The sequence below is a fragment of the Microcaecilia unicolor genome, chromosome 2 (genome assembly GCF_901765095.1).
Source record: "Microcaecilia unicolor chromosome 2, aMicUni1.1, whole genome shotgun sequence".
NCBI classification, from domain to species: Eukaryota; Metazoa; Chordata; class Amphibia; order Gymnophiona; family Siphonopidae; genus Microcaecilia; species Microcaecilia unicolor.
In genome coordinates, this window is record NC_044032.1 from 272,795,543 (window position 1) to 272,819,942 (window position 24,400).

Sequence of the window (24,400 nt, forward strand, 5' to 3'; positions counted from 1 at the left end):
AAGTTCGGGAAGCGCTCCGGAAGTGTTCCGGAAGACCCTTTCGGGTTTTCTGCCCTTCCCGTATTTTTCTCAGTTTTTGCCCCGTAAGTTTTCTTTCGTTGTCGGGGTAGGCCTAGTTTGGCCTCGGTCGAGATTTTCTCCCTTTAAATTTTGGTGCTTCAATTTTCGCCATTTCGGCTTTTGACTTCGCCGGCGTGATTTTTCCGCCCATGACATCGAAGCCTTCCAGCGGCTTCAAGAAGTGCACCCAGTGCGCCCGGGTAATCTCGCTCACTGATCGACACTCGTCGTGTCTTCAGTGTCTGGGGGCCGAGCACCGCCCTCAGAACTGCAGTCTGTGTTCCCTGCTTCAAAGGCGGACTCAGGTAGCGAGATTAGCCCAGTGGAACGTTTTGTTCTCGGGCTCTTCGTCGGCATCGGCACCGGAGGCATCGAGTGCATCGACGTCGTCAGCGTCCGGACCATCTTCCTTGGCTGCCGCTCCATCGACTGCATCGGACCTCTGCATCGGCGCCGAGGCATCGGGCGACTGCATCGACGTCGGTGGTACCGAGACTTCGTCTGCTGATGTCGTCGGACGGAGGTGCATCGTCAGGAGTGCAGGTGAGGGCTGTCCATTCCCCTGCTGGTGGCGGTGAGCCTTCGGGTGGGTCTCCTCCCACCCTGAGGGCTCCTGCGGTACAGCCCCCCCGGGATCGACCCTCTTCGGTCTCGGCCCCGAGGAAGCGACAGATGGATTCTACGTCCTCCTCGTCGGTGCCGGGGAGCTCCGGTGACATGCTTCGGAAGAAGTCGAAGAAGCATCGACACCGGTCTCCTCCCCGTGTCGGCACCGAGAGCTCTGGGTCACCGAGGGATTCGGCACCCAGCAGGCATTGGCACCGAGAGGACCGCTCACCCTCTGTTCAGGAGGTGTCGATGCGCTCCACTCTGGACAGCCCGGAACAGCCTCCTCGCCCGGAACAGGTTCTGACGTCGACGCCTGCATCGACCTCTCAGCCTTTTTCTGCAGCCACTCTGAACGAGAGCCTCCGGGCCGTTCTCCCAGAGATTCTGGGAGAGCTGTTGCGCCCTACCCCTCCGGTACCGGCGGTGCTTGCGCCTCCGGTACCGTCGAGCATGGCGCCGGCTGGCCCATCGTCCAGGTTGAGGTCCCCGACGTCGGTACCGCGTGCGGTGCCGACCGCGGCCACCTCCCAGGAAGGCTCCCCGACTACGTCGGCGGAGGGAGCTTCGCCGATGCGGGCCAGGGAGTCTACCTCTCGACGCCCCCATCGTGGACGTGGTTCCACAGAGTCGAGCAGGGCGAGGTTGCAGACACAGGTCCGTGAACTTGTGTCTGACACCGAGGGTGAGGCCTCGTGGGAGGAAGAGGAAGATCCCAGATATTTCTCTGACGAGGAGTCTGAGGGTCTTCCATCTGATCCCACTCCCTCTCCTGAGAGGCAGCTTTCTCCTCCCGAGAGTCTGTCTTTTGCCTCCTTTGTCCGGGAGATGTCTACGGCCATCCCCTTCCCGGTGGTTGTGGAGGACGAGCCCAGGGCTGAAATGTTTGAGCTCCTAGACTATCCTTCTCCACCTAAGGAAGCGTCCACGGTTCCCTTGCACCATGTCCTGAAAAAGACATTGCTTGCGAACTGGACCAAGCCGTTAACTAATCCCCACATTCCCAAGAAGATCGAGTCCCAGTACCGGATCCATGGGGACCCAGAGCTGATGCGCACTCAGTTGCCTCACGACTCTGGAGTTGTGGATTTGGCCCTAAAGAAGGCTAAGAGTTCTAGGGAACATGCTTCGGCGCCCCCGGGCAAGGACGCTAGAACCTTAGACTCCTTTGGGAGGAAGGCCTACCATTCCTCTATGCTCGTGTCCAAGATCCAGTCTTACCAGCTCTACACGAGCATACACATGCGGAACAATGTGCGGCAGTTGGCGGGCTTGGTTGATGCTCTTCCCCCTGAGCAAGCCAAGCCTTTTCAGGAGGTGGTCAGGCAGCTGAAGGCGTGCAGAAAATTCCTGGCCAGAGGAGTTTATGACACTTTTGATGTTGCGTCCAGGGCCGCTGCTCAAGGTGTGGTGATGCGCAGGCTCTCATGGCTGCGTGCCGCCGACCTGGAAAATAGACTCCAGCAGCGGATTGCGGACTCGCCTTGCCGTGCGGACAACATTTTTGGCGAGAAAGTCGAACAGGTGGTAGAGTCTCTCCACCAGCGGGACACCGCATTCGACAAATTCGCCCGCCGGCAGCCTTCAGCCTCTACCTCTACAGGTAGAAGATTTTTCGGGGGAAGGAAGACTGTTCCCTACTCTTCTGGCAAGCGTAGGTACAATCCTCCTTCCCGACAGCCTGCGGCCCAGGCTAAGCCCCAGCGCGCTCGCTCTCGTCAGCAGCGCGCGCCTCAGCAAGGCCCCGCGGCTCCCCAGCAAAAGCAAGGGGCGAGCTTTTGACTGGCTCCAGCAGAGCATAGCCGACATCCAAGTGTCCGTGCCGGGCGACCTGCCAGTCGGGGGGAGGTTGAAAGTTTTTCACCAAAGGTGGCCTCTCATAACCTCCGATCAGTGGGTTCTGCAAATAGTCCGGCAGGGATACACCCTCAATTTGACCTCAAAACCTCCAAATTGTCCACCGGGAGCTCAGTCTTACAGCTTCCAGCACAAGAAGGTACTTGCAGAGGAACTCTCCGCCCTTCTCAGCGCCAATGCGGTCGAGCCCGTGCCATCCGGGCAAGAGGGGCTGGGATTCTATTCCAGGTACTTCCTTGTGGAAAAGAAAACAGGGGGGATGCGTCCCATCCTAGACCTAAGGGCCCTGAACAAATATCTCGTAAAAGAAAAGTTCAGGATGCTTTCCCTGGGCACCCTTCTCCCCATGATTCAGCAAAACGATTGGCTATGCTCTCTGGACTTGAAGGATGCCTACACTCACATCCCGATACTGCCAGCTCACAGACAGTATCTGCGATTTCAGCTGGGCACACGCCACTTCCAGTACTGTGTGCTACCCTTTGGGCTCGCCTCTGCGCCCAGGGTGTTCACAAAGTGCCTAGCTGTGGTAGCAGCGGCACTTCGCAGGCTGGGGGTGCACGTGTTCCCATATCTCGACGATTGGCTGGTGAAGAACACATCCGAGGCAGGAGCCCTGCAGTCCATGCAGATGACTATTCGCCTACTGGAGCTACTGGGGTTTGTGATAAATTATCCAAAGTCCCATCTTCTCCCAATGCAGAGACTCGAATTCATAGGAGCTCTGCTGGATTCTCGGACGGCTCGCGCCTATCTCCCAGAGACGAGAGCCAACAACTTGTTGTCCCTCGTCTCACGGGTGCGAGCGTCCCAGCAGATCACAGCTCGGCAGATGTTGAGATTGCTGGGCCACATGGCCTCCACAGTTCATGTGACTCCCATGGCCCGCCTTCACATGAGATCTGCTCAATGGACCCTAGCCTCCCAGTGGTATCAGGCCGCTGGGGGTCTAGAGGACGTGATCCACCTGTCCACGAGTTTTCTCAAATCCCTGTATTGGTGGACGATTTGCTCCAATTTGACTCTGGGACGTCCCTTTCAAATTCCTCAGCCACAAAAAGTGCTGACCACGGATGCGTCCCTCCTGGGATGGGGAGCCCATGTCGATGGGCTTCACACCCAAGGAAGCTGGTCCCTCCAGGAACGCGATCTGCAGATCAATCTTCTGGAGTTACGAGCGATCTGGAACGCTCTGAAGGCTTTCAGAGATCGGCTGTCCCACCAAATTATCCAAATTCAGACAGACAACCAGGTTGCCATGTACTATGTCAACAAGCAGGGGGGCACCGGATCTCGCCCCCTGTGTCAGGAAGCCGTCAGCATGTGGCTCTGGGCTCGCCGGCATGGCATGGTGCTCCAAGCCACATATCTGGCAGGCGTAAACAACAGTCTGGCCGACAGGTTGAGCAGGATTATGCAACCTCACGAGTGGTCGCTCAATTCCCGTGTGGTACGACAGATCTTCCAGGCGTGGGGCACCCCCCTGGTGGATCTCTTCGCATCTCGAGTGAACCACAAAGTCCCTCAGTTCTGTTCCAGGCTTCAGGCCCACGGCAGACTGGCATCGGATGCCTTCCTCCTGGATTGGGGGGAGGGCCTGCTGTATGCTTATCCTCTCATTCCTCTGGTGGGGAAGACTTTGTTGAAACTCAAGCAAGACCGAGGCACCATGATTCTGATTGCTCCCTTTTGGCCGCGTCAGATCTGGTTCCCTCTTCTTCTGGAATTATCCTCCGAAGAACCGTGGAGATTGGAGTGTTTTCCGACCCTCATCACGCAGGACGAAGGGGCTCTTCTGCATCCCAACCTCCAGTCTCTGGCTCTCACGGCCTGGATGTTGAGGGCGTAGACTTTGCCTCTTTGGGTCTGTCAGAGGGTGTCTCCCGCATCTTGCTTGCTTCCAGGAAAGACTCCACTAAGAGAAGTTACTTCTTTCATTGGAGGAGGTTTGCCGTCTGGTGTGACAGCAAGGCCCTAGATCCTCGCTCTTGTCCTACACAGACCCTGCTTGAATACCTTCTGCACTTGTCTGAGTCTGGTCTTAAGACCAACTCCGTAAGGGTTCACCTTAGTGCAATCAGTGCATACCATTACCAAGTGGAAGGTAAGCCGATCTCAGGACAGCCTTTAGTTGTTCGCTTCATGAGAGGTTTGCTTTTGTCAAAGCCCCCTGTCAAGCCTCCTACAGTGTCATGGGATCTCAATGTCGTTCTCACCCAGCTGATGAAACCTCCTTTTGAGCCACTGAATTCCTGCCATCCGAAGTACTTGACCTGGAAGGTCATTTTCTTGGTGGCAGTTACTTCGGCTCGTAGAGTCAGTGAGCTTCAGGCCCTGGTAGCCCAGGCCCCTTACACTAAATTCCATCACAACAGAGTAGTCCTCCGCACTCACCCTAAGTTCCTGCCAAAGGTTGTGTCGGAGTTCCATCTGAACCAGTCAATTGTCTTGCCAACATTCTTTCCCCGTCCTCATTCCTGCCCTGCTGAACGTCAGCTGCACACATTGGACTGCAAGAGAGCATTGGCCTTCTACCTGGAGCGGACACAGCCCCACAGACAGTCCGCCCAATTGTTTGTTTCTTTTGATCCCAATAGGAGGGGAGTGGCTGTAGGGAAACGCACCATATCCAATTGGCTAGCAGATTGCATTTCCTTCACTTACGCCCAGGCGGGGCTGGCTCTTGAGGGTCATGTCACGGCTCATAATGTTAGAGCCATGGCTGCGTCGGTAGCCCACTTGAAGTCAGCCTCTATTGAAGAAATTTGCAAAGCTGCGACGTGGTCATCTGTCCACACATTCACATCTCATTACTGCCTGCAGCAGGATACCCGACGCGACAGTCGGTTCGGGCAGTCAGTTCTTCAGAACCTGTTTGGGCTTTAGGATCCAACTCCACCCCCCGAGGGCCCTGTTTGTTCTGTTCCAGGCTACACTCTCAGTTAGTTGGTAAATTTTTTAGGTCAATCTCAGTTATGTCCTCGCCGTTGCGAGGCCCAATTGACCATGGTTGTTGTTTTGAGTGAGCCTGGGGGCTAGGGATACCCCATCAGTGAGAACAAGCAGCCTGCTTGTCCTCGGAGAAAGCGAATGCTACATACCTGTAGAAGGTATTCTCCGAGGACAGCAGGCTGATTGTTCTCACAAACCCGCCCGCCTCCCCTTTGGAGTTGTGTCTTCCCTTGAAATGTATTGTCTTGCTACATACTGGACTGGCCGGCTCGAGCCGGTTTCGGGCGGGAAGACGGCCGCGCATGCGCGGTGCGCATGGGCGCGCGAGGACTAGCAAAGGCCTTTGCTAGTAAACTTTCCGATGGAGGGGGCTGCCGAGGACGTCAACCCATCAGTGAGAACAATCAGCCTGCTGTCCTCGGAGAATACCTTCTACAGGTATGTAGCATTCGCTTTATGTGTCAAATATGCGTGTAAATGACTAGAATTCTGGTATATACACCTGTATGTGTGTACTTGTGTGTATAAATGCCAAGTATCTGACTACACTTTATTCTGTAAATAGAGTATATGCATTCTGTAAATAGAGTATATGCATACCTTCCATAGTGTGCATTTTAGAAGTGGATGTACACATGGGTGGAGTCTGGTTGGGACTCATGCGTGCGCAACTTATAGTATACAATAAATTATATGCGCATTCCCTGCATCTTGGTGCAAACATTTACACCAGTTTTACAGCTCTGGGTATATATAGGCATAAGGGCTCATAATTAACTGCATATGCCCATATATACCCAACTTTCCTAGTATTCTGTAAAGGAAAGTAGGTGCCTACTTTTCATTGTAGAATAGACTCCAGTTAAGTGCCTCTTTATAGAATTGCCCTGTTATTGTCTACAGTATAATGAAAAGAGAGAAGAAACCAAGGAGTTAATTTATTGCTTTAGAGGTAATAGTATATTTATTCAGGATGGTCGAGTGAATAGGTAAGATGCCATGCTTAGGCTGAAAAGTTTATTCTTGGGAATCCAAATAGTGCTGAATAGGCCTTCAGAGGACATTTTTCAAAACTATCTGTTTTGATGCTAACTCCATGAGTACTTTTATTCACAGGTTTTGCACCAGTTCTCAGAAAAAGTACACCTATATATTCCATGTGAATACTGCCCAGGAAAAAATAGCTGTAGAGATTTGCACCTGCTTTTTCTGGGAAAAATAATGGGTGCTGTTTTGAAAATGTAAAACCCCATGTTATTCCATTCCTAACCAACTCCTCCTTAGGACCAAAAATGAAGATGCATATAGTTGGTACAAAATAAGTACCTAAAAATGCGTAAACTTCTTTGAACGTAGTTGTAAAAAAAACCTCAGAAAGGCGGTATATCAAGTCCCATTTCCCTTTTCCTTTTACCTGCATAGGTGGCAACTTTAGAAAAGTTAGCCACCGTTCGCGCATATAAAATCAATATCAGGCCTGTCAAAATCCAGGAGCACACACAGCGGTATTCTATAACATCAAAACAGGCGTGGGCATGTGCGGCATGTTGTATACATATGTGTGCCCTGAAAGAGGACATGTTTGGGGTGAAGAGTGGGCATGTGCTGGGAGGGACCAACAACCTGGTGCACAGGATGTTGGGCACATGGATGGCATGTAAAAGAATGCCTAAAGTTACAACTCCTGTAAATAGTGACTAATGTTGGACCATGTCTCTTTTGACCTGGAGTACTGATTGTCATGTTGTAGTGCTGGTTGGCATCTCAATGCATGGTCATGTCTCACTCTTCCTCTAACTTGCTACATCTCTGCCCATACCTAATCCTGTACAGTCCCATACAGCCCCTTTAATTTATTTATTTAATTCCCACTCTGATCCATTTTCCCCCTTTGAACTAAACACCATCTCTAACTTCTTTCCCCCTTCCGTCCTCCTCAGCACCTCTCTTGGTCCCTCCACCCCTTTTGTCTGTGCAACAGACAGTGTGTTTGTATTTTTGGGGGTGTCCATCTACACTGTATCTAACTGTGTGTGTGTTTGTGTCTGGGTAGCCCTGTACCATAGTTGGTGGTGGTTCCTGGATGCTAGTAGCTTGATTTTGAATTTGGTGCCCAATAGGGAAGGAGAAACTGGGAATTGCTCTTGTCCCACACACTAGATACCAGGGAACCCTTGGGTAGGTCCTGGGAGGGAGGTGTGGGAGTGAGGAAGCTGTTCTGAGACTGGGAGGGTGCCTTCAGAGAGTGAAGAGATCTTTGCAAGGGAGAAGGGGTCTGCACAGCACTTATTCTACCTCTAGCCCCTTTAAGATGGCCCCCAGGAACCACAGCCACATGTTGGCAGCCCGATATTCCAGTTCAAATCTTGAGTATGTATGCTTTCAAGTAAACGTTTATAAAATTGTTCAAGGTACACATGTGTAGAAAGTAGTTACATAGAAACACAGAGCCTATTTTTAGGCAATATCAGCCGGATTCTATATATTGCACCTAGTGTTCCACGTGTAAATCTAAGTGTATACCATATCAAAGCTTGTAACTTAATTGGCTTAACGAACCAATCAGCATTGTTAACAGCACTTAACAAGCAATAATGAGCACTAATTAGCAATAATTAGAATTTACATGGATATTTACTGTATTGGCTATTTTTCATTCCATTTTCATCTTTGCTTTCCTGACTACCAGCTTCTCTTAGCTTTTCCAGATATTGTCTCTCTTGTAGTTTATAAAGGCTAACCTTTTTTTCCATACCTTTTCAGCTGCTATTACTTTTGAGAACAAAAGAGGCCTCTTTTCCCCCTTACTTCTATTTACTTTCCTTACAAAAAGATTTGTTGCCCTTACAATAGCTCCTTTTAGTTTTGCCCACTGCTTTCCAATTTCTTCCATATGTTCTCGTCCATACATCAATTCATTGAGGTAATCCCACAACTGAACAAAGTTAGTTTTTTGAAGTCTAGAACCTTCACTTTCTAATGAACCCTCTCCACACCTATCTTAATATTAAACCACATCATCTGGTGATAACTGAATGCCATAAAATAAAATCAGAAATACTATCCCCATTAGTAAGCACTAAGTCCAGTATGGCCCCATCCCGCTTGGGTTCCATTAACGACTGCTGGAATAGTTCCCCCTGTAGAGAATCTAGGATCTCCCTATTTCTAAAAGACCCCACAGTAGGGATATTCCAATCATCTGGCGTGTTAAAATCACCTCCTTCCCCTTTTATAGCTATATTTTGAATGTCTTCAATTAAATCTCTGTCCAATTCTTCTGACCCACAGTGCCTCTTCCTTACCCTATAGGTGCTGCAGTTGTGTGGCTTTAATATTATCTTTAACAATGTCACTCCCCCTCCCTTTCTTCCTACCCTGTCTTTCCTGAAGAGATTATAACCTGGTATAACTATGTCCCAGTCATGATTCTCTGTGAACCATGTCTCTGTGATCACCACTAAATCCAAATCAGCCTCTTCCATCACAGCCTCAAGATCTAAAACCTTATTTCCCATACTTCGGGTATTAGTATATACTGCTTTCCAGATGTTGCCCCTTTTTCCCATTTATGTGGAGCAGTGGTCTCCACCACGCAGCCATGGAAATCCTCCATTGCGGCCCTCAAACAGTTGGGAGAAACAGCCTACACCCACTCGCGGTCTGTGTCCTCTCATTCTCAGCTCCTTCTACCTGTGCGTCTTGGCCCTCCAAACTTGCCTTTAACGCTGAAGGCATACTGCTTCTCGCACCATGCAAAGCCTCTCTCTGTAGCGTCCCGACCGGAAGCAGGAAGTTCTGTTAGAGGAAGCAGGATGTTAGAGAGAGAGGCTTCTGGCAGTGAGAGAAGCAGCATGCCTTCAGCACAAGAGCACTAAAGGCAAGTTCGTAGGGCCCAGACCAGCAGTAGACAGAGCTAAGAATGAGAGGATGCAGCCGGGGGGGGGGGGGGGGGGGGGGTTGATGGTGATTAGAAAGATAAAATCACCAGACAACAAAGGTAAGAATAATGATTGTATATTTTATTTTAAAAGTTAAATGTGTAAGCCTGACATCTTTTGGTGGCCCTCAGACTTTCTTGTGACTCGTTGCATCCCTTTACATGAAAATAGGTTGGACACCACTGGTGTGTAGAGGTGCTTAATGCTTCACTTACCTGAGAGTTTGTACCATTGACACCTGCTACCTTGTACATTTATACCTGCATGGGAACAGATATAAATTTATGTGGAGGAAGTATGCCCATTGGTGCATATTTTATAACCTAAGTCCGAATTTTACAACTTGTTTCTGCCCAAACTCCTCCCTCAAGCCTGCCTATAGCTGTGTAATATACAAATATGCTTCTATTTTCTTAGCATGTACTTGTATTTGGGAGGGGGGTTAATTTATAAGATGCTTTTTACACACACGCACACACACTTATGTATGTATGCTGGCATATACGTATGAAAAATCCTCTATAAAATTATTCCCATAATGTTAGAACCATGACAGTATCTAATGTTTACTTCCTTTGAAAAGCTTTTCAAGATTGCATCAACAAATTCAGGGCCCTGTTTACTAAGCCGCACTGTAGGCGCGCTAGTATTTTAGCGCACACACTAGAGACACCCATGTATTCCTATGGGTGTTTGTAGCATTAGCACTTGCTCATTTTTAGCGCACACTAAAAATGCTAGCGCACCTTAATAAACAGGGCCCTCAGTCTAGACATTTAAGTGTCATTACTGTTTAGACATAGGAGCTCATTTCCAAAGCACTTAGAGGGTCTTTTACTAAAGCGTGCTGGCGTTTTTAGTGCTCGTTAAAAATAGGCGCATGCTAAAACCCATAGGAATACATTTGCGTCTTTAGCATTTTTAACGCGCGCTAAAAATGCCAGCGCGCCTTAGTAAAAGACCCCCTTAGACTTACAAAGTTCCATAGGCTACTGTGGGACTCATTTTGAAAAGAGAACAGTCCAAAAAGTGTCATAAAGCACCATTTGGATGGATTTCTTCTCAAAACGTCCAAATCGGTATTTTCGAAACCTGTTTTGCATTTAGTCTGCAGTACATCCATATCACAAGGGGGCATTTTGAAGGCGGGATTAGGGTGGTCTTAGGGCGTGCCTAACACTTGGGTGTTTTACAGCCATAATGGAGCAAAGCCAAAACGTCTAGGGTGAAAATTCAACGTTTTGGTCTAGTCCTGTTTTGTTAACAAATAAGACACACAAGGGTCCCCTAAATGACTAGATTACTACTGGAGGGAATCAGGGATGACCCCTCTTACTCCCCCAGTGGGTCACTGACCCCCTCCCACTCCCCAACAACGTGACTGAAACTAGTACTTACCAGCCTCTATGACAGCCTCAGATGTTATAGCCAGGTCTGTTAGAGTAGCATGCAGATCCCTGGAGTAGTTTAGTGGTGGGTGCAGTGCACTGTAAACAAGTGGACCCAGGCCATACTTCCCCCTACCTGTTATACTTGTGGTGGAAACTGTGAGCCCTCCAAAATTTACCAGAAACCCACTGTACCCACATATAGGTGCCCCCTTCACACATAAGAGCTATTGTAGTGGTGTACAGTTGAGGGCAGTGGGTTTTGGAGGGCTCAGCAGACAAGATAAGGGAGCAACAGTGAGATGTGTACATGGGAGCATTTATATGATGTCCATAGCAGTGATCCCTAGGGTGCCCCATTGTTCTCCTGGGATGTCTGGGGGACCAGTCTGCTAAATTTCTGGCCCCTCCCACATACCAGTGGCTTTCTACGTTTTTCACTTGTGCATGTTGTTTTTTTTTTTAATGAACTGAAAAGGTAAACGCACAGACCACAATTCCTTGTTACAAATGGTATTTTCAGAAAAAAAATAGACGTTTTGCTTTTTTGAAAATGATTACATTTGCTATTTGGATTTGGGACATTTAGTGCAAAACGTCCAAAGTCCAACTTAAACGTCATATCGAAAATGTTCGTCCACGTAACTTAGTAAGTCTAAGTGCTTTGAAAGTACGCTTCATGGTCTCCTGGCAGAGGAAGTTCGCTTTTGATGGTTTGTTTGAAGGGGAGTCTCAATTTTTCTATCTCTCCTAGTTCCCGTTTTTATGATTTGAAATTGCCTTACCTGTGATTAAAAAAAATAAATGATAGAAAAAAATATTTCCTCAAGAAAAGTATTTACAACATATTGGTAGATCTTTGATCCTGTTCTCACTTTTTATTTATTGAACACAACCCACAGCTAGGGAGACCTGCTGGTGTTACTGATAAATCTACTTGTCTTCATATAAAGTAAAGTTGCATATCTTATCAGGTGCTCTTCAGCAATAGTTATGCACCAGTTACACAAACCCAGACACCTGTCATTGCAGTTGTTCTCCCCTAGTCAGAGCAATATAGAGAACTGAGGGGAGTTACAGACCACTTCATCGCAGGAAGTGCTGGAAATGCACAGATTGGGATTTTACTTTTTCATTCAGCTTTGTAAGTTACAGTGTGTATTCATGTGACTCAGTTGTATTATTGGGCAGCATTCAAAAGAAACCTGTCAAAAGAAACCAGACAAAAAAGTTCCAAACAAAAAAAGTTCCCGACATAAAAGTCCCTGACAAAATAGATTCCTGGCAAAAGGGTCTGATGAAAGTCCTGGCACCTGCCTACGGCTTGACTTCACTATCCACACTTGGTATCTAGTGAGAATCATAAATCTGCTTGACAGGATAATCCAGTTTGATTAAGGAGGTTTCCCTTCCCTGTTTTGTGTAGAGTCTATTTTGTCTTGGGTTTTTTTTTGTGATGGTCTGTTTTGGTTTTAGTCTGTTTTGTCGGGTTTTTATTGTCATGGTCTATTATGTCAGGGTGCTGTATTACTGATGAACTACAGCCAAGACCTGCTACAGGTAAGCAACTTGGCATAATTGTAATGTGTGTTTTAATGGAATGTTAATGATGAACCCACAAGACAGCATTTGAGCCAGTAGTCACATCCATAATACCATAGCAGAGGTTAGTAAGAACAGTGTAACAAATGGCTAAAATTTCCATCTTTTTTCAGTGTGTAATAATGTCAGTCACAAATAATATTGATTGCTTTGTTAACTATTTTAATGAGCTGTTCTGTGCTTTAGAGCGTCAACGCGTTCAGCAAGACCTACAGAAAATGGAACACCTGGAAAATAAGTTTAACACTGAACTGAATTCTCTGAAGGATAAAATTCAACAAATGACAGATGGCTTAGTGACCTATAGTAACTTGGATGCACTGAAAGCATCAGGAGAAGAAAAGAAAAAGGTAATTAGCTGTGGATCCAATACTCTTCAAATTGTTTATGTAACCAACTTAAATAGGACTTCATTCAAGGGCTTACTAAGCTTCCAAGAGAACCTAGGGAAACATGTTTGGGATGGGCTTCTCTCTTTCTCTATCAACAAGCAGGATGAATGAGCCACATAGGTGGGTGACATCATCTCCTAGTGCAGAGACAGAGTAGTTCACTAATGGGCCGATGATCAGAAGCAACCGCAGGCGCTAGAGGCTGTTAGCACCATACTAGCACCTGCGTTTGCTACCGCCCCATGATCAGAGTCCCCGAGCATGTGAAACAATGCACTCACTGACTCTGAACGCAACTAGCATGCAAGTGCATGTAAAACGGGGCTCTTAGTGCAGGTAGCATTCAATTGCAAGCTAAACCTATTCATCCCCAGTGATCAGTGACCAACATGCCAAAGATTGGCATGCTGGCCGTGGCAAACCCTATGCCAGCTCAGAGCTGGTATTAGGGTTTGCAGACCATTGGGAAGGAATGGTGAGCCCTGTCCAACATGCATTTGCATGCTAGCAGGCCCCCATTCCCCCCAATGCAGCAGGTCCCCGCAGGAACCTCGCCCCAACCAACACCACCCCCCCAGCCCAGACCTGTCAAACAAGTATGGGAGGATTTTGCCTGAGAGCATGCTCAAGCACAATCCTCCCACACTTCTACCCCATGATCAGCGAGAATTGCGTTCTTAAATTTGCTTGCAATTATCTCTGAGCATAGGTGCGGTAAAGCCCCGCGCTGTTCAAGTGCTATTTTTAGAGTGCTGTTTGGAACAGCACGGGGCTTTTGATCATCTGTTCATAAGAGCTCAGAATTCACTAGGAAAGGTTTCTGAGCATGCTTAGCCATTCCTCCCTGTTGGCAGCCCTGCATTTGGGGGTTTTTCTGATCTGCTGACTGGATATATCAGTGGCTGTTTTTACCAGTGCACAGCATTTACTATCTCTCATACTTTAAAGATTTTAGAATTGTTTCTTTGATTTTTAGTGTATGTATATTTCATCATGCAACACTTCATCACCATTCCAGTTCATCATGTGCCACATCATAAATGCGGACTTTTCATTATACAATGCTTCATCATATATTAAAGCTGCACTAGGGAGTTGTGGAGAAAAAAATAAGGGAAAGAGCAATAGGGTGGCTTGAGCATGTAACAGACATGTGGTAGGGGGAGGATAAAAGAGAAATGAGAGTAATTCCTTACCAGGAAAAAGGAGAGGACCTGGGGGATTAGCAGAGCCAGGGAATAAAATGAAGGAAGATCCCATGCTGTGGAGTGTTCCACAGAGAAAAGACAGGAGAAAAGCATAGTGGGTGGCATGAACAATAAACCACAGTACATGGACTGAAAAGATAAAAAGACTCTCAGTTTACCAGGTACAAGTGATTCACAGGTGTTGGCATTATCGGGGAGGGAGGGAGGAAGGAAGGAAGCAACATGGTGGTGGCCTACGGAGGCAAAACAAAAGACTATCAGACATCATCAAAATGTAAAAGTAATAAGAAAACGGTAGGAGAAATTAATGCATTAAAAGAAGAGCATTAACATACTGCGCAAATCATCTCCAGGGACTTCTGAAGAACTAAAAGGTTGATGGTGCCCTTGTGACAGTCCGTTGAATAACCTTTTCATCTCTTTACAAGAAAGGCACTCCTTTTAGCAAGAGAAGACATTTCTAAAATAATTAACATAGGCACTTATGTGTCTTTATAAAATAACCTCATATAACCTGCAAAGTCACAGTTAAAGTGTACTCTCATACATTTACTATAGCTTTTCTCTACAAGTGTAAATGTACATAGGCAAAGTATGCACATAATAGGTGCATAGTTTGTAAATTACTCACATATTTTGTGACTCTGCCTGCACTCTGTCAAAACTATGCTTCTGAATACAACTACAAGGGAATAAAAAGAAAGGAAAATGCTTGCCTTCTCGTTACAGTGCTCAGATTTATTCATATAACTTTTGGGGTAAGTTTTTGAGGCCCATTATGTGCATAGAACACGGTTTAAATGTGAAAAATACTTTATAAAACTACCCACTTAAAGGGTAATTCTAAAAGGAGGTGAATAGATTTAGATGGCAGGAACACTTGTGTGCCTAAATGAGTCTCATGAAAATGTTATGTGCAAGATGTTTTAGTGAGACTGATATTTGGGCACCAGTATATGCTAACATGCTCCCCTCCTTTCATTTGCCACAAGTTTTCCATGTACATAAAATGAATATATTTAGCTTGAAGTGTCACATGATGAAATGTCACCAGTCCTTAATTTTTCAATTAATTTTCTTTGCCTTTCTTTAAAATACAAACTGAGTTTGATTTATCAACTTTAGTTTTCTGCGTTGAGTGAAAAGTTAGGCTTTACAAATGCCTAGCCTTTGACAGAAGATGGTTGTCTCAGATAAACACAAGATGGAGGTAATTTTATTTCTTCAAGGACAAGCAGGCCCAGTTGTATTCTAACATGTGGGTGACATCTTCCGACAGAGCCCAGGGCAGATGCTGGCTGGCATGTAGATGTTTCAAAAATTCTAGTAGTGTTCCATCATGCATGCGTGAGTGTCTTCCTGCCCAATGTGTGAGCACAGGTACCTCAGTCTTCATTTTTCCACTGAGCAGGGAATACGTGCCTTTGCAGTCTCCCCTCAGTGCTTTTCTCTTTGCCACTGCAGTGCCTTCACTTGTGAGTGGTTTTTCCCTCACTTACTTTATTATTTTCTCTAGTTTCTCTTTTTATGTGTTTCTTCTTAGTCCTGAGCACCGACCTTTGTCACATAACGCCTTAATGCTACCCCAAGCACCCACCTGGGGTTAATCCTGTGGCCACCTGGAGGGTCTTACCAGCACTGCCCAGACCCACCTGCGCATTTGTGCCTACACTGGCATACCCTTCACCCACCCCTTGCCTCTGGATGAGTTATCACCCACCAGTTATTTCCCAGGGGTTCTAGGGACACTGAGGCCACAATCCTAGGGGTCCCACAGTTCCTATAAAATACCCATGTTTAGAGAACACAAACTGCCAGGATTCTTAGTCAGTCCAGAACAAAGCTAGCATACTAATAGATTTATTATCAAAAATGTAGAACAGTGAATGGTAAAGGTTTTAAGCAGCAAACAGGAACAGGTAAAATAACAAGGATTTGGTATTAAATCTTGCCAAACACTTTTTACTACCTAAGTAGTACCAGGGGAGATTAGGGGGAAAAAACAGCTCTCAGGAATTGAACAGGGCCTCAGCGCAGTGGTCTGCCCCCTCTACACTCCCAACTAAGACTGGAGAGTTCTAGCACATTCTGAGCTAGGTCTTTGGCTTCAGAGCCAATCAGCACTAAGGATGTTTGACCAATGGCACTGCAAGTTACTTTTCTACCTCAAGAGGTGTTTTGTTTTTCCTTTTCTTTTGGGGATGTAGCTACAAAGAAAACAGACCTAGCAATAGTGCAGAGGTCAAACACCACCTGTTGGTCCACCAAGAGAAATACACTGAAGGGGAAAAAGTGTCATAGGGCAGCAATACAAATCACCAAATATGGAAATCCCCTGTTCCTTCACAACCTCAATTTGGACTCTGCCCCTTTTCATAGTTAAAAATTGAGGAGTTTAATTTAGCCACGATCCTTTTTGCGATGTCCAAGAAGACCCCCAGAGGCTTCATGAGAAGTGCCCAATGCAGTTGGGTGATTTCGGTGATGGACCCGCACACTTGGTGCATCAGGTGCCTTGGGCTTAACTCTTGTTCTCTCTGTTTAAAAAAATGCAATTGAGGAGACAGAGGGCATGTTAGGTCCAGCAGGAGCGACTTTTTGACTCCTCTAAGGCCGATCCATCAACATCAGCACTGGAAGCATCCACATCAATGGCTGCTTAGACTTCAGCTACTATTGGAAGTGCACCAACATCAGATAGTAGGCCCTGGGACTGGTCAACATTGGACCCGTTAGAGAGGACACGTATGGATTCAACGTTGTCCTGCACAGCATCCAAGGAAGACGAAGAAGCGGAAGCATAGGTCCTCATCGACGCACAGTGCCAGGAGTGCCAGGACATTAGCATCACCAGTACCCAAGAAGCACCAAGAGGAGTGCCCCCCTCCTTGGTGTGCCAGTCTCTAGGCTACCAGTTTACCGCATTTGGTTTGGCACTAGCTCTTTTGTAGGTTATTCCTATCCTGGTTCCCTGCCTTTGCTGATGCCTACCTTCAATGAGTGGTGCTCAGCCATGCCCAAGGAGGGGCTGGCGCAGATTCATCGGCTGCACACTGTTTAGGCATCGAGAGTGCTTCCACCAACTGTGACTCAGCCTCCGCTCCTTCTTGAGGCTTCTGCCTTTTCTGTGCAGCGGTCTTTGATGCCAATGCCCCTACAGGTGGTGACGATGACCCATGCACCTTCACTCTCAACATCTTTCTCAAAGGTAGGGCTGTAGTCCAGCATCCTTTGGGGTGTGGGCCTGGTCCCACTGAGCTGAGGTGGACACAAACTCACTATCCTACCTGAGTACTGTGAAGATTCTGATTGGGAATGCTCATGGGACTCAGAAGAGGATGATTCTTATAGGGTCCCTTCTGATCACTCCCCACCTCAAGAGAGATATAAATCTCCACCTGAAAGTCTCTTTTTCACAGGTTTTGTAAAGGAGATGGCTTTGGCCTTCCCATCTAAGTTGGAGACGGAGGAGAAACCCAGGGCAGAGATATTATCTGTCCTGGATTATGAGTCACCTCCTAGGGAAGGGGTCACGGTTCCTTTACACCCTATTATTAAAGATGTACTGACGAAGAACTGGGAATCTCCCCTCCAAGTGCAGGTTGCACCTAAGAAGGTGAATACACAGTACAGTATCTACAAGGCTCCCAGATTCAAGAGGGCTCAGTTGCTTCACCACTCTCTCTGGAGTTGAATGTGCCCTCAAACGAGCTATGAATTTCAAGACTCATGCCTCAACTGTCTCAGATAAAGAAGCTTGGACATTAGATTCACTTTGGAGGAAGCTTTATCTGTCCTCAATGCTTATTTTCCACATCCAGTCCTACCAGCTGTACATGAGCATCTACTTGAATTCTTTGCTACGCAGTCTTTCGGACTCTCTCCCTCAGGAGCAGGCCGCTGAGCTTCACCAGTTGGCTGGTAAACAACTGGAGTGCAGAAAGTATCTGGCCAGATACACTTATAACACTTTTGACATTGCATTCATACTCTCTGCCATGGGTGTGGGATGCGCAAACTCTTCATGACTGCATGTCTGTGACCTAAAACCATCTTTAGTTCTTGAAGATTGGAGAGTGGCCAATGTAACACCGATTTTTAAACAGGCCAAAAAACCTGACTTCAGTGCCGGGGAAAATAGTGGAAACTGTTGTAAAGAATAAAATTACAGAACACATAGACAAACATGATTTAATGGGACAGAGTCAGAATGGGTTCAGCCAAGGGAAGTCTTGTCTCACCAATTTGCTTCATTTCTTTGAAGGTGTAAATAAACGTGGATAAAGGTGAGTCAGTTGATGTAATGTATCTGGACTTTTAGAAAACGTCTGACAAAGTTCCTCGTCATGGGATAGGAGGCAATCAGCCTTATTTTCGAAAGTGATGGGCACCCAGATTTCGACCCAAATCGGGAGATAGGCGCCCATCTCGCAAAGGCGCCCAAATTGGTATAATCAAAAGCCGATTTTGGGCGTCTTCAACTGCACTCCGTCGCAGGAACCAACAAAGTTGATGGGGGCGTGTCGGAGGCGTGGTAAAGGTGGGACTGGGGCGTGTTTATTGGCTGAGGAGAGATGGGTGCCTTCAGCCGATAATCGAAAAAAATGGCCATTTTTAGCGAGAATTTAGGTCACTTTTTTTGAACCCTTTTTTTGCACGAACAAGTCCTAAAAAAGTGCCCTAAATGACCAGATGACCACCCCTGACTCCCCCAGTGGTCACTAAACCCCTCCCACCAAAAAAAAAACAACTTTAACAACTTTGTTTTCCAGCCTGTATGCCAGCCTCAAATGCCATACCCAGCTCCATCACAGCAGTATGCAGGTCCCTGGAGCAGTTGTTAGTGGATGCAGTGGACTTCAGGCAGGTGGACCCAGGCACATCCTCCCCCCCTCCCCCCACCACCTATTACACTTGTGGTGGTAAATGGGAGCCCTCCAAACTGCCCCCAAAACCCACTGTACCCACATGTAGGTGCCCCCCTTCAGGCATAAGGGCTATGGTACTAGTGTAAAGTTGTGGGCAGTGGGTTTTGGGGGGATTTGAGGGGCTCAGCACCCAAAGGAAGGGAGCTATGGACTTGGGAGGTATTTGACTTTTTTTTTTTTACTTGTTACAAGTGCCCCCTAGGGTGCCCGGTTGGTGTCCTGGCATGTGAGGGGGACCAGTGCACTACGAATCCTGGCCCCTCCTATGACCAAATACCTTGGATTTGTTCATTTTTGAGCTGGGCGCCTTCGCTGAAAAACGAAACTGCCCAGCTCAAATCCGCACAACTCTGATGCATTTGCCAGGCACAAACCGTATTATCGAAAAAAAGATGGGCGGCAATTTTTTTCAAAAATACGGTCTGTCCCGCCCCTTCACGTACCCGTTCTCGGACATAGACGCCCATGGAAATGGGCGTTCGCGTTCAGTTATGCCCTTCAGTGTCCTTCTGTGGATTAGGAATTGATTACTGGACAGAAAACAGAGGGTAGGGTTAAATGGCCATTTTTCTCAATGGAGGAGTGTGAATAGTGGACTGCCGCAGGAATCTGTACTGGGACCAGTGCAGTTTAACATATTTATAAATGATCTAGAAAACAGAGCGACGAGTGGGGTGCTTAAATTTGCAGATAACGCAAAACTATTTAAAGTTGTCAAAACACATGTGGATTGTGAAAAATTGCAGGAAGACCTTAGGAAACTGGAAGACTGGGCATCCAAATGGCAAATGAAATTTCATGTGGACAAATGCAAAGTAATGCACATTGGGAAGAATAATCCGAATCATAGTTACCTGATGCTAGGGTCTGCCTTAGGAGTCAGCACTCAAGAAAAAGATCTAGGTGTCATTGTAGACAGTATGCTGAAATCTTCTGCCCAGTGTGCAGCGGCAGCCAAAAAAGCAAACAGGATGCTGGGAATTATTAGGAAAGGGATGGTAAATAAGATCAAGAATATTATAGTGCCTCTGTATCGCTCCATGGTGTGACCTCACCTTGAGTATTGCATTCAATTCTGGTCGTATCTCAAAAAATATATAGGTTCAAAAAAGAGTGACTAAATGATAAAGGAGATGAAACTCCTCCCATATGAGGAAAGGCTAAAGAGGTTAGGGCTCTTCAGCTTGGAAAAGAAATGGCTGAGAGGGGATATGATTGAGGTCTAAAAAATCCTGAGCGGTCTAGAACAGGTAGAAGTGAATCGATTTTTCACTCTTTCAAAAAGTAGAAAGACCAGGGGACACTCAATGAAATTACATGGAAATACTTTTAAAAACAAATGGAAGGAAATATTTTTTTCACTCAAAGAATAGTTAAGCTCTGGAACTCGCTGCTAGAGGTTGTGGTAACAGGTGTTAGCGTATCTGGGTTTAAAAAAGGTTTGGACACGTTTCTGGAGGAAAAGTCCTTAGTCTGTTATTGAGATGAACATGGGGGAAGCCACTGCTTGTTCTGGGATTAGTAGCATGAATGTTGGTACTAATTGGGTTTGTGCCAGGTACTTGTGACCTGGATTAGCCATTGTTGGATGCAGGATACTGGACTAGATAGACCATTGGTCTGACCCAGTATGGTTATTCTTATGTTTTTATGAGGAGATAATCTTTTTGTGGACAATGTGGAGGAGGTCACTGACCTTATCAAGAAGCACACAGACACCATCCAGTCCCTCTCTCAGCAGCCTCCAGCTGCATCCTCCTCTAGTAACGAATTAAGCGGTGGCCCTACAACTCTCAAAGACAGGGCATACACAGCCAGTCTGGGTTTTCAGGATATCTCAATTGAATTGAATGAGGGTATCCTGAAAACCCCGACTGTCTAGGTGTGCCCTGAGAATTAGGTTGAAAACCTCTGTTCAAAGGTGTAAGTCGTAAGGCTCACTAGTATTTGTCAACCATTAATGATCTTTAATATATTGTGGCTATGCCCACTTCCAGTTATGTCAGCCAATCAGAATCACAAATCCACCCAGACCATGCCCAAGCCCCACCCCACCCACTTTAATGACTTCACCAGATATGTCATAACCTGCCCATAACTGTCCTTTATCATAATCCTGCCCCTAGTTCCACCTTATTTGCATAACCTGACCCAAAACAGGCCCTCTTTTGCATAACTCCACCCCAAAACTGCCCCTTTTAGTGACATCACAGGAAGTGACATCATAACTCTGCCCCATTTCCAAGATGGTGGCGACTACTGAACATATCCTTCTCTGTTTCATACTACTCACAACGATCTTGGATGAGTCACAAGACAGGAAGGGATGTCAATCCTCTCTCCAGCACCGCCCCTTGTAGTCTTGCAGGAGCATGTGCGGTTTGTTTTATCCCTGTCCTTAAACCATATTTTTTAAAATTCTGTTCACTCCCTCCTGCCCCACTTGTTTATTCAGTCCCTTGTTTTTTTTTTGTTTTTTTTTACAACATGTGGCATCAGGCAGAAGTCCATTACAGCTAAAAACATTCCACAGATACAAGGGCATCACCTTCTTTTTTCAGAAAAATTCAGCAGACACAAAGCTGTTTGAAGATGACTTTCCCAAGAAACAAGAGGGGGTCTGGCTAGTCAGGCTTTCAATGACATCTCTCAACATATGTAGACTTTTAAACTCCATTTTCTGAACACTGCTGCAAAAAGGCTTGACCCCAAATCCCCTCCTCCTGAGCTACGGTGTCATACAGATGGTGGGGGGGTTTCTCTTAGGAAAGAAAACAAGGCATTTTTAGCCAGTGCAGGAAAAAAAACAGAATTACATGTTAGACTTTAAAGGGCACATAGGCAAAAGAACTATTGTTAATAGTTAGTGTTGACTTTTAACACAAACTCTCTCCTCTTCCTTACAGCTCGTACACAAAGATAAGCAAACATGCTAATTTTAACTCAGTGCGAGCTCAAACTGGCTGACGTGCACCCCTCCACCCCCTCAAGCACTCCCCCCTAGGCTTATAAATCTGAACAAACAAATGGCAGGCATAACTTTATAAGCATGATTTTAAGCTCCTAAATTAAGATGAATTTTCAGCTGAAAAGGTATGCTCTTAAGTTTGGCTGAAAATAGGGCACACATTTAAGAAGTTAAGGAGCATAAATTAGGAGCTCAGCATTTTCTGAATATTGGGCCCATAGTGTATAGAATACTAAAAATTACATGAATTGACATGGCCTAAGAATTGGCACCCAAACTGAGGTGCTAATTTATAGAATTGCCCCGTTATGAATAAATATATTGAAATATTTTGTATAATATAAACACATTTTATATGTTATTTTGAATTTTGTGGTTGTGTTATTTAGACAAATTTATTAAAATTATGATTGCTGTCAACAGTTTGAAGGCTCCTGTTTCTGTTTTGTGTGGTTTACTAGCAGGCTTATTTTCGAAAGAGAAGGGCGCCCATCTTTCGACACAAATCAGGAGATGGGCGTCCTTCTCCCAGGGTCGCCCAAATCAGCATAATCGAAAGCCGATTTTGGGCGTCCTCAACTGCTTTCCGTCGTGGGGACGACCAAAGTTCACGGGGGCGTGTTGGAAGCATAGCGAAGGCGGGACTGGGGCGTGCCTAACACATGGGCGTCATCGACCGATAATGGAAAAAAGAAGGGCGTCCCTGACTAGCACTTGGGCGACTTTACTTGGTCCATTTTTTTTTCACGACCAAGCCTCAAAAAGGTGCCCAAACTGACCAGATGACCACCGGAGGGAATCGGGGATGACCTCTCCTTACTCCCCCAGTGGTCATCAACCCCCTCCCACCCTAAAAAAAAAAAAACTTTTAAATATTTTTGTTCAGCCTCTATGCCAGCCTCAAATGTCATATCCAGCTCCATGACAGCAATATGCAAGTCCCTGGAGCAGTTTTAGTGGGTGCAGTGCACTTCAGGCAGGGGGACCCAGGCCAACCCCCCCCCCCCCTACCTGTTACACTTCTGGTGGTAAATGTGAGCCCTTCAAAACCCACCCGAAACCCACTGTACCCACATCTAGGTGCCCCCCTTCATCCCTAAGAGCTATGGTAGTGGTGTACAGTTGTGAGTTTTAGGGTTTGGGGGGGGGGGGGGGGGCTCAGCACCCAAGGTAAGGGAGTTATGCCCCTGGGAGCAATTTGTGAAGTCCACTGCAGTGCCCCCTAGAGTGCCCATTTGGTGTCCTGGCATATGGCTTGCATTTGGTCGTTTCTGAGATGGGCGTCCTCGGTTTCCATTATCGCAGAAAATCAGGGACGACCATCTCTAAGGTCGACCTAAATTTCTCGATTTGGGTGTCCCCGACCGTATTATCAAAACGAAAGATGAACGCCCATCTTGTTTCGATAATACAGGTTTACCTACCCCTTCACTAGGACGTCCTGCGAGGACATCCTCATGAAAACTTGGGCGCCCCTTTCGATTATGCCCCTCGCACATATACTAAGAAAGAATAAAAATGAAAAGCGTTCTGAATGAGTTTGCACTGAAAATGAAATTGTGCCTAGAAATTTACTATTTACAAAAGACTTAAAAAGAGAACATTCTGTAAGATCTTTATCTTCTATTTCTCTCCATCTTCCAGAAACTCCAAGATGATAAAGTAATGCTCTCTAAACGCAAAGACACCTTCAAGAAAGTAATGGACAAGTTAAATGGAGAATATGAAGCACTGAAGACACAATTGCAGGAGAATGAAACCCATACCCAGGTACAATATGACTAGACTTCTATGTTTTGCCATAAACCCTTTGAGGCTGGAATATACTATGGCTGTATTCGACAGATTATCAATTACGAGACAAATGCTAAGCTGCACAGTTAAGTTATCTTTTTGTGGAGAGACTTTGTATCCTGCCTTTACACACATATCAGTGCAGGTTGCAGTATTGTAAAATTATATGCAGAACCTGTCATCTGAGTCACCCCAAATCTCAAGAACTCTTTGTCCTGGTGGCTGATTCAGTGGAATCTGGACAGGGGTGTCTTCTTTGCAACTCCTCAAACTTGTCCTAGTTACAGATACACCCAGACTGAGCCTTTTGCCCTTTTATGGCAGCTTGACCTCCAGAAGTAGTGCTGCGAGACTGCTGCTAGGGGTCACTGGCATCCTTGAACGACACTGGCATCAAGGATTTTTACGGACAGGCCCAGAGGAGCATAAGGAGGGTGGTTGTGGTCTTTGAGGAAAAGAAGGGCTTTTTGTGAGATGGAGTTTATGATGGGGGGGGGGTCTTCAGGGGTCATGGTTTGTGATGGGGTCTTCAAGAGGGGGGGTTACTTTCGCTGGGGTGGAGGAGGGAGCTAAAGAGGGAGATAAAGTTTTTAATGCCCAGACCCTTTAAGATGTGACCTGGGAGCATTAGTCTACTTGTTATCCCAATGTTCTGGGCAGAAAAAATGGCAACTTTTAGCTGACATTAATTTTCCAGAAATAAT

The 24,400-nt window shown here is 46.4% G+C and overlaps 1 protein-coding gene across 1 annotated transcript in view; it reads left to right on the forward strand.

Annotated features, from left to right (window-relative positions):
• The window catches only part of IFT74 (intraflagellar transport 74), a 291,121-nt gene that overhangs the window by 245,132 nt on the left and 21,589 nt on the right, over positions 1 to 24,400 (forward strand). Inside the window, exons 17-18 of the mRNA XM_030194172.1 lie at positions 12,593 to 12,756; positions 23,547 to 23,672. Of these exons, the coding sequence (XP_030050032.1) occupies positions 12,593 to 12,756; positions 23,547 to 23,672 (290 nt within the window). The remainder of the gene's footprint in view (positions 1 to 12,592; positions 12,757 to 23,546; positions 23,673 to 24,400) is intronic.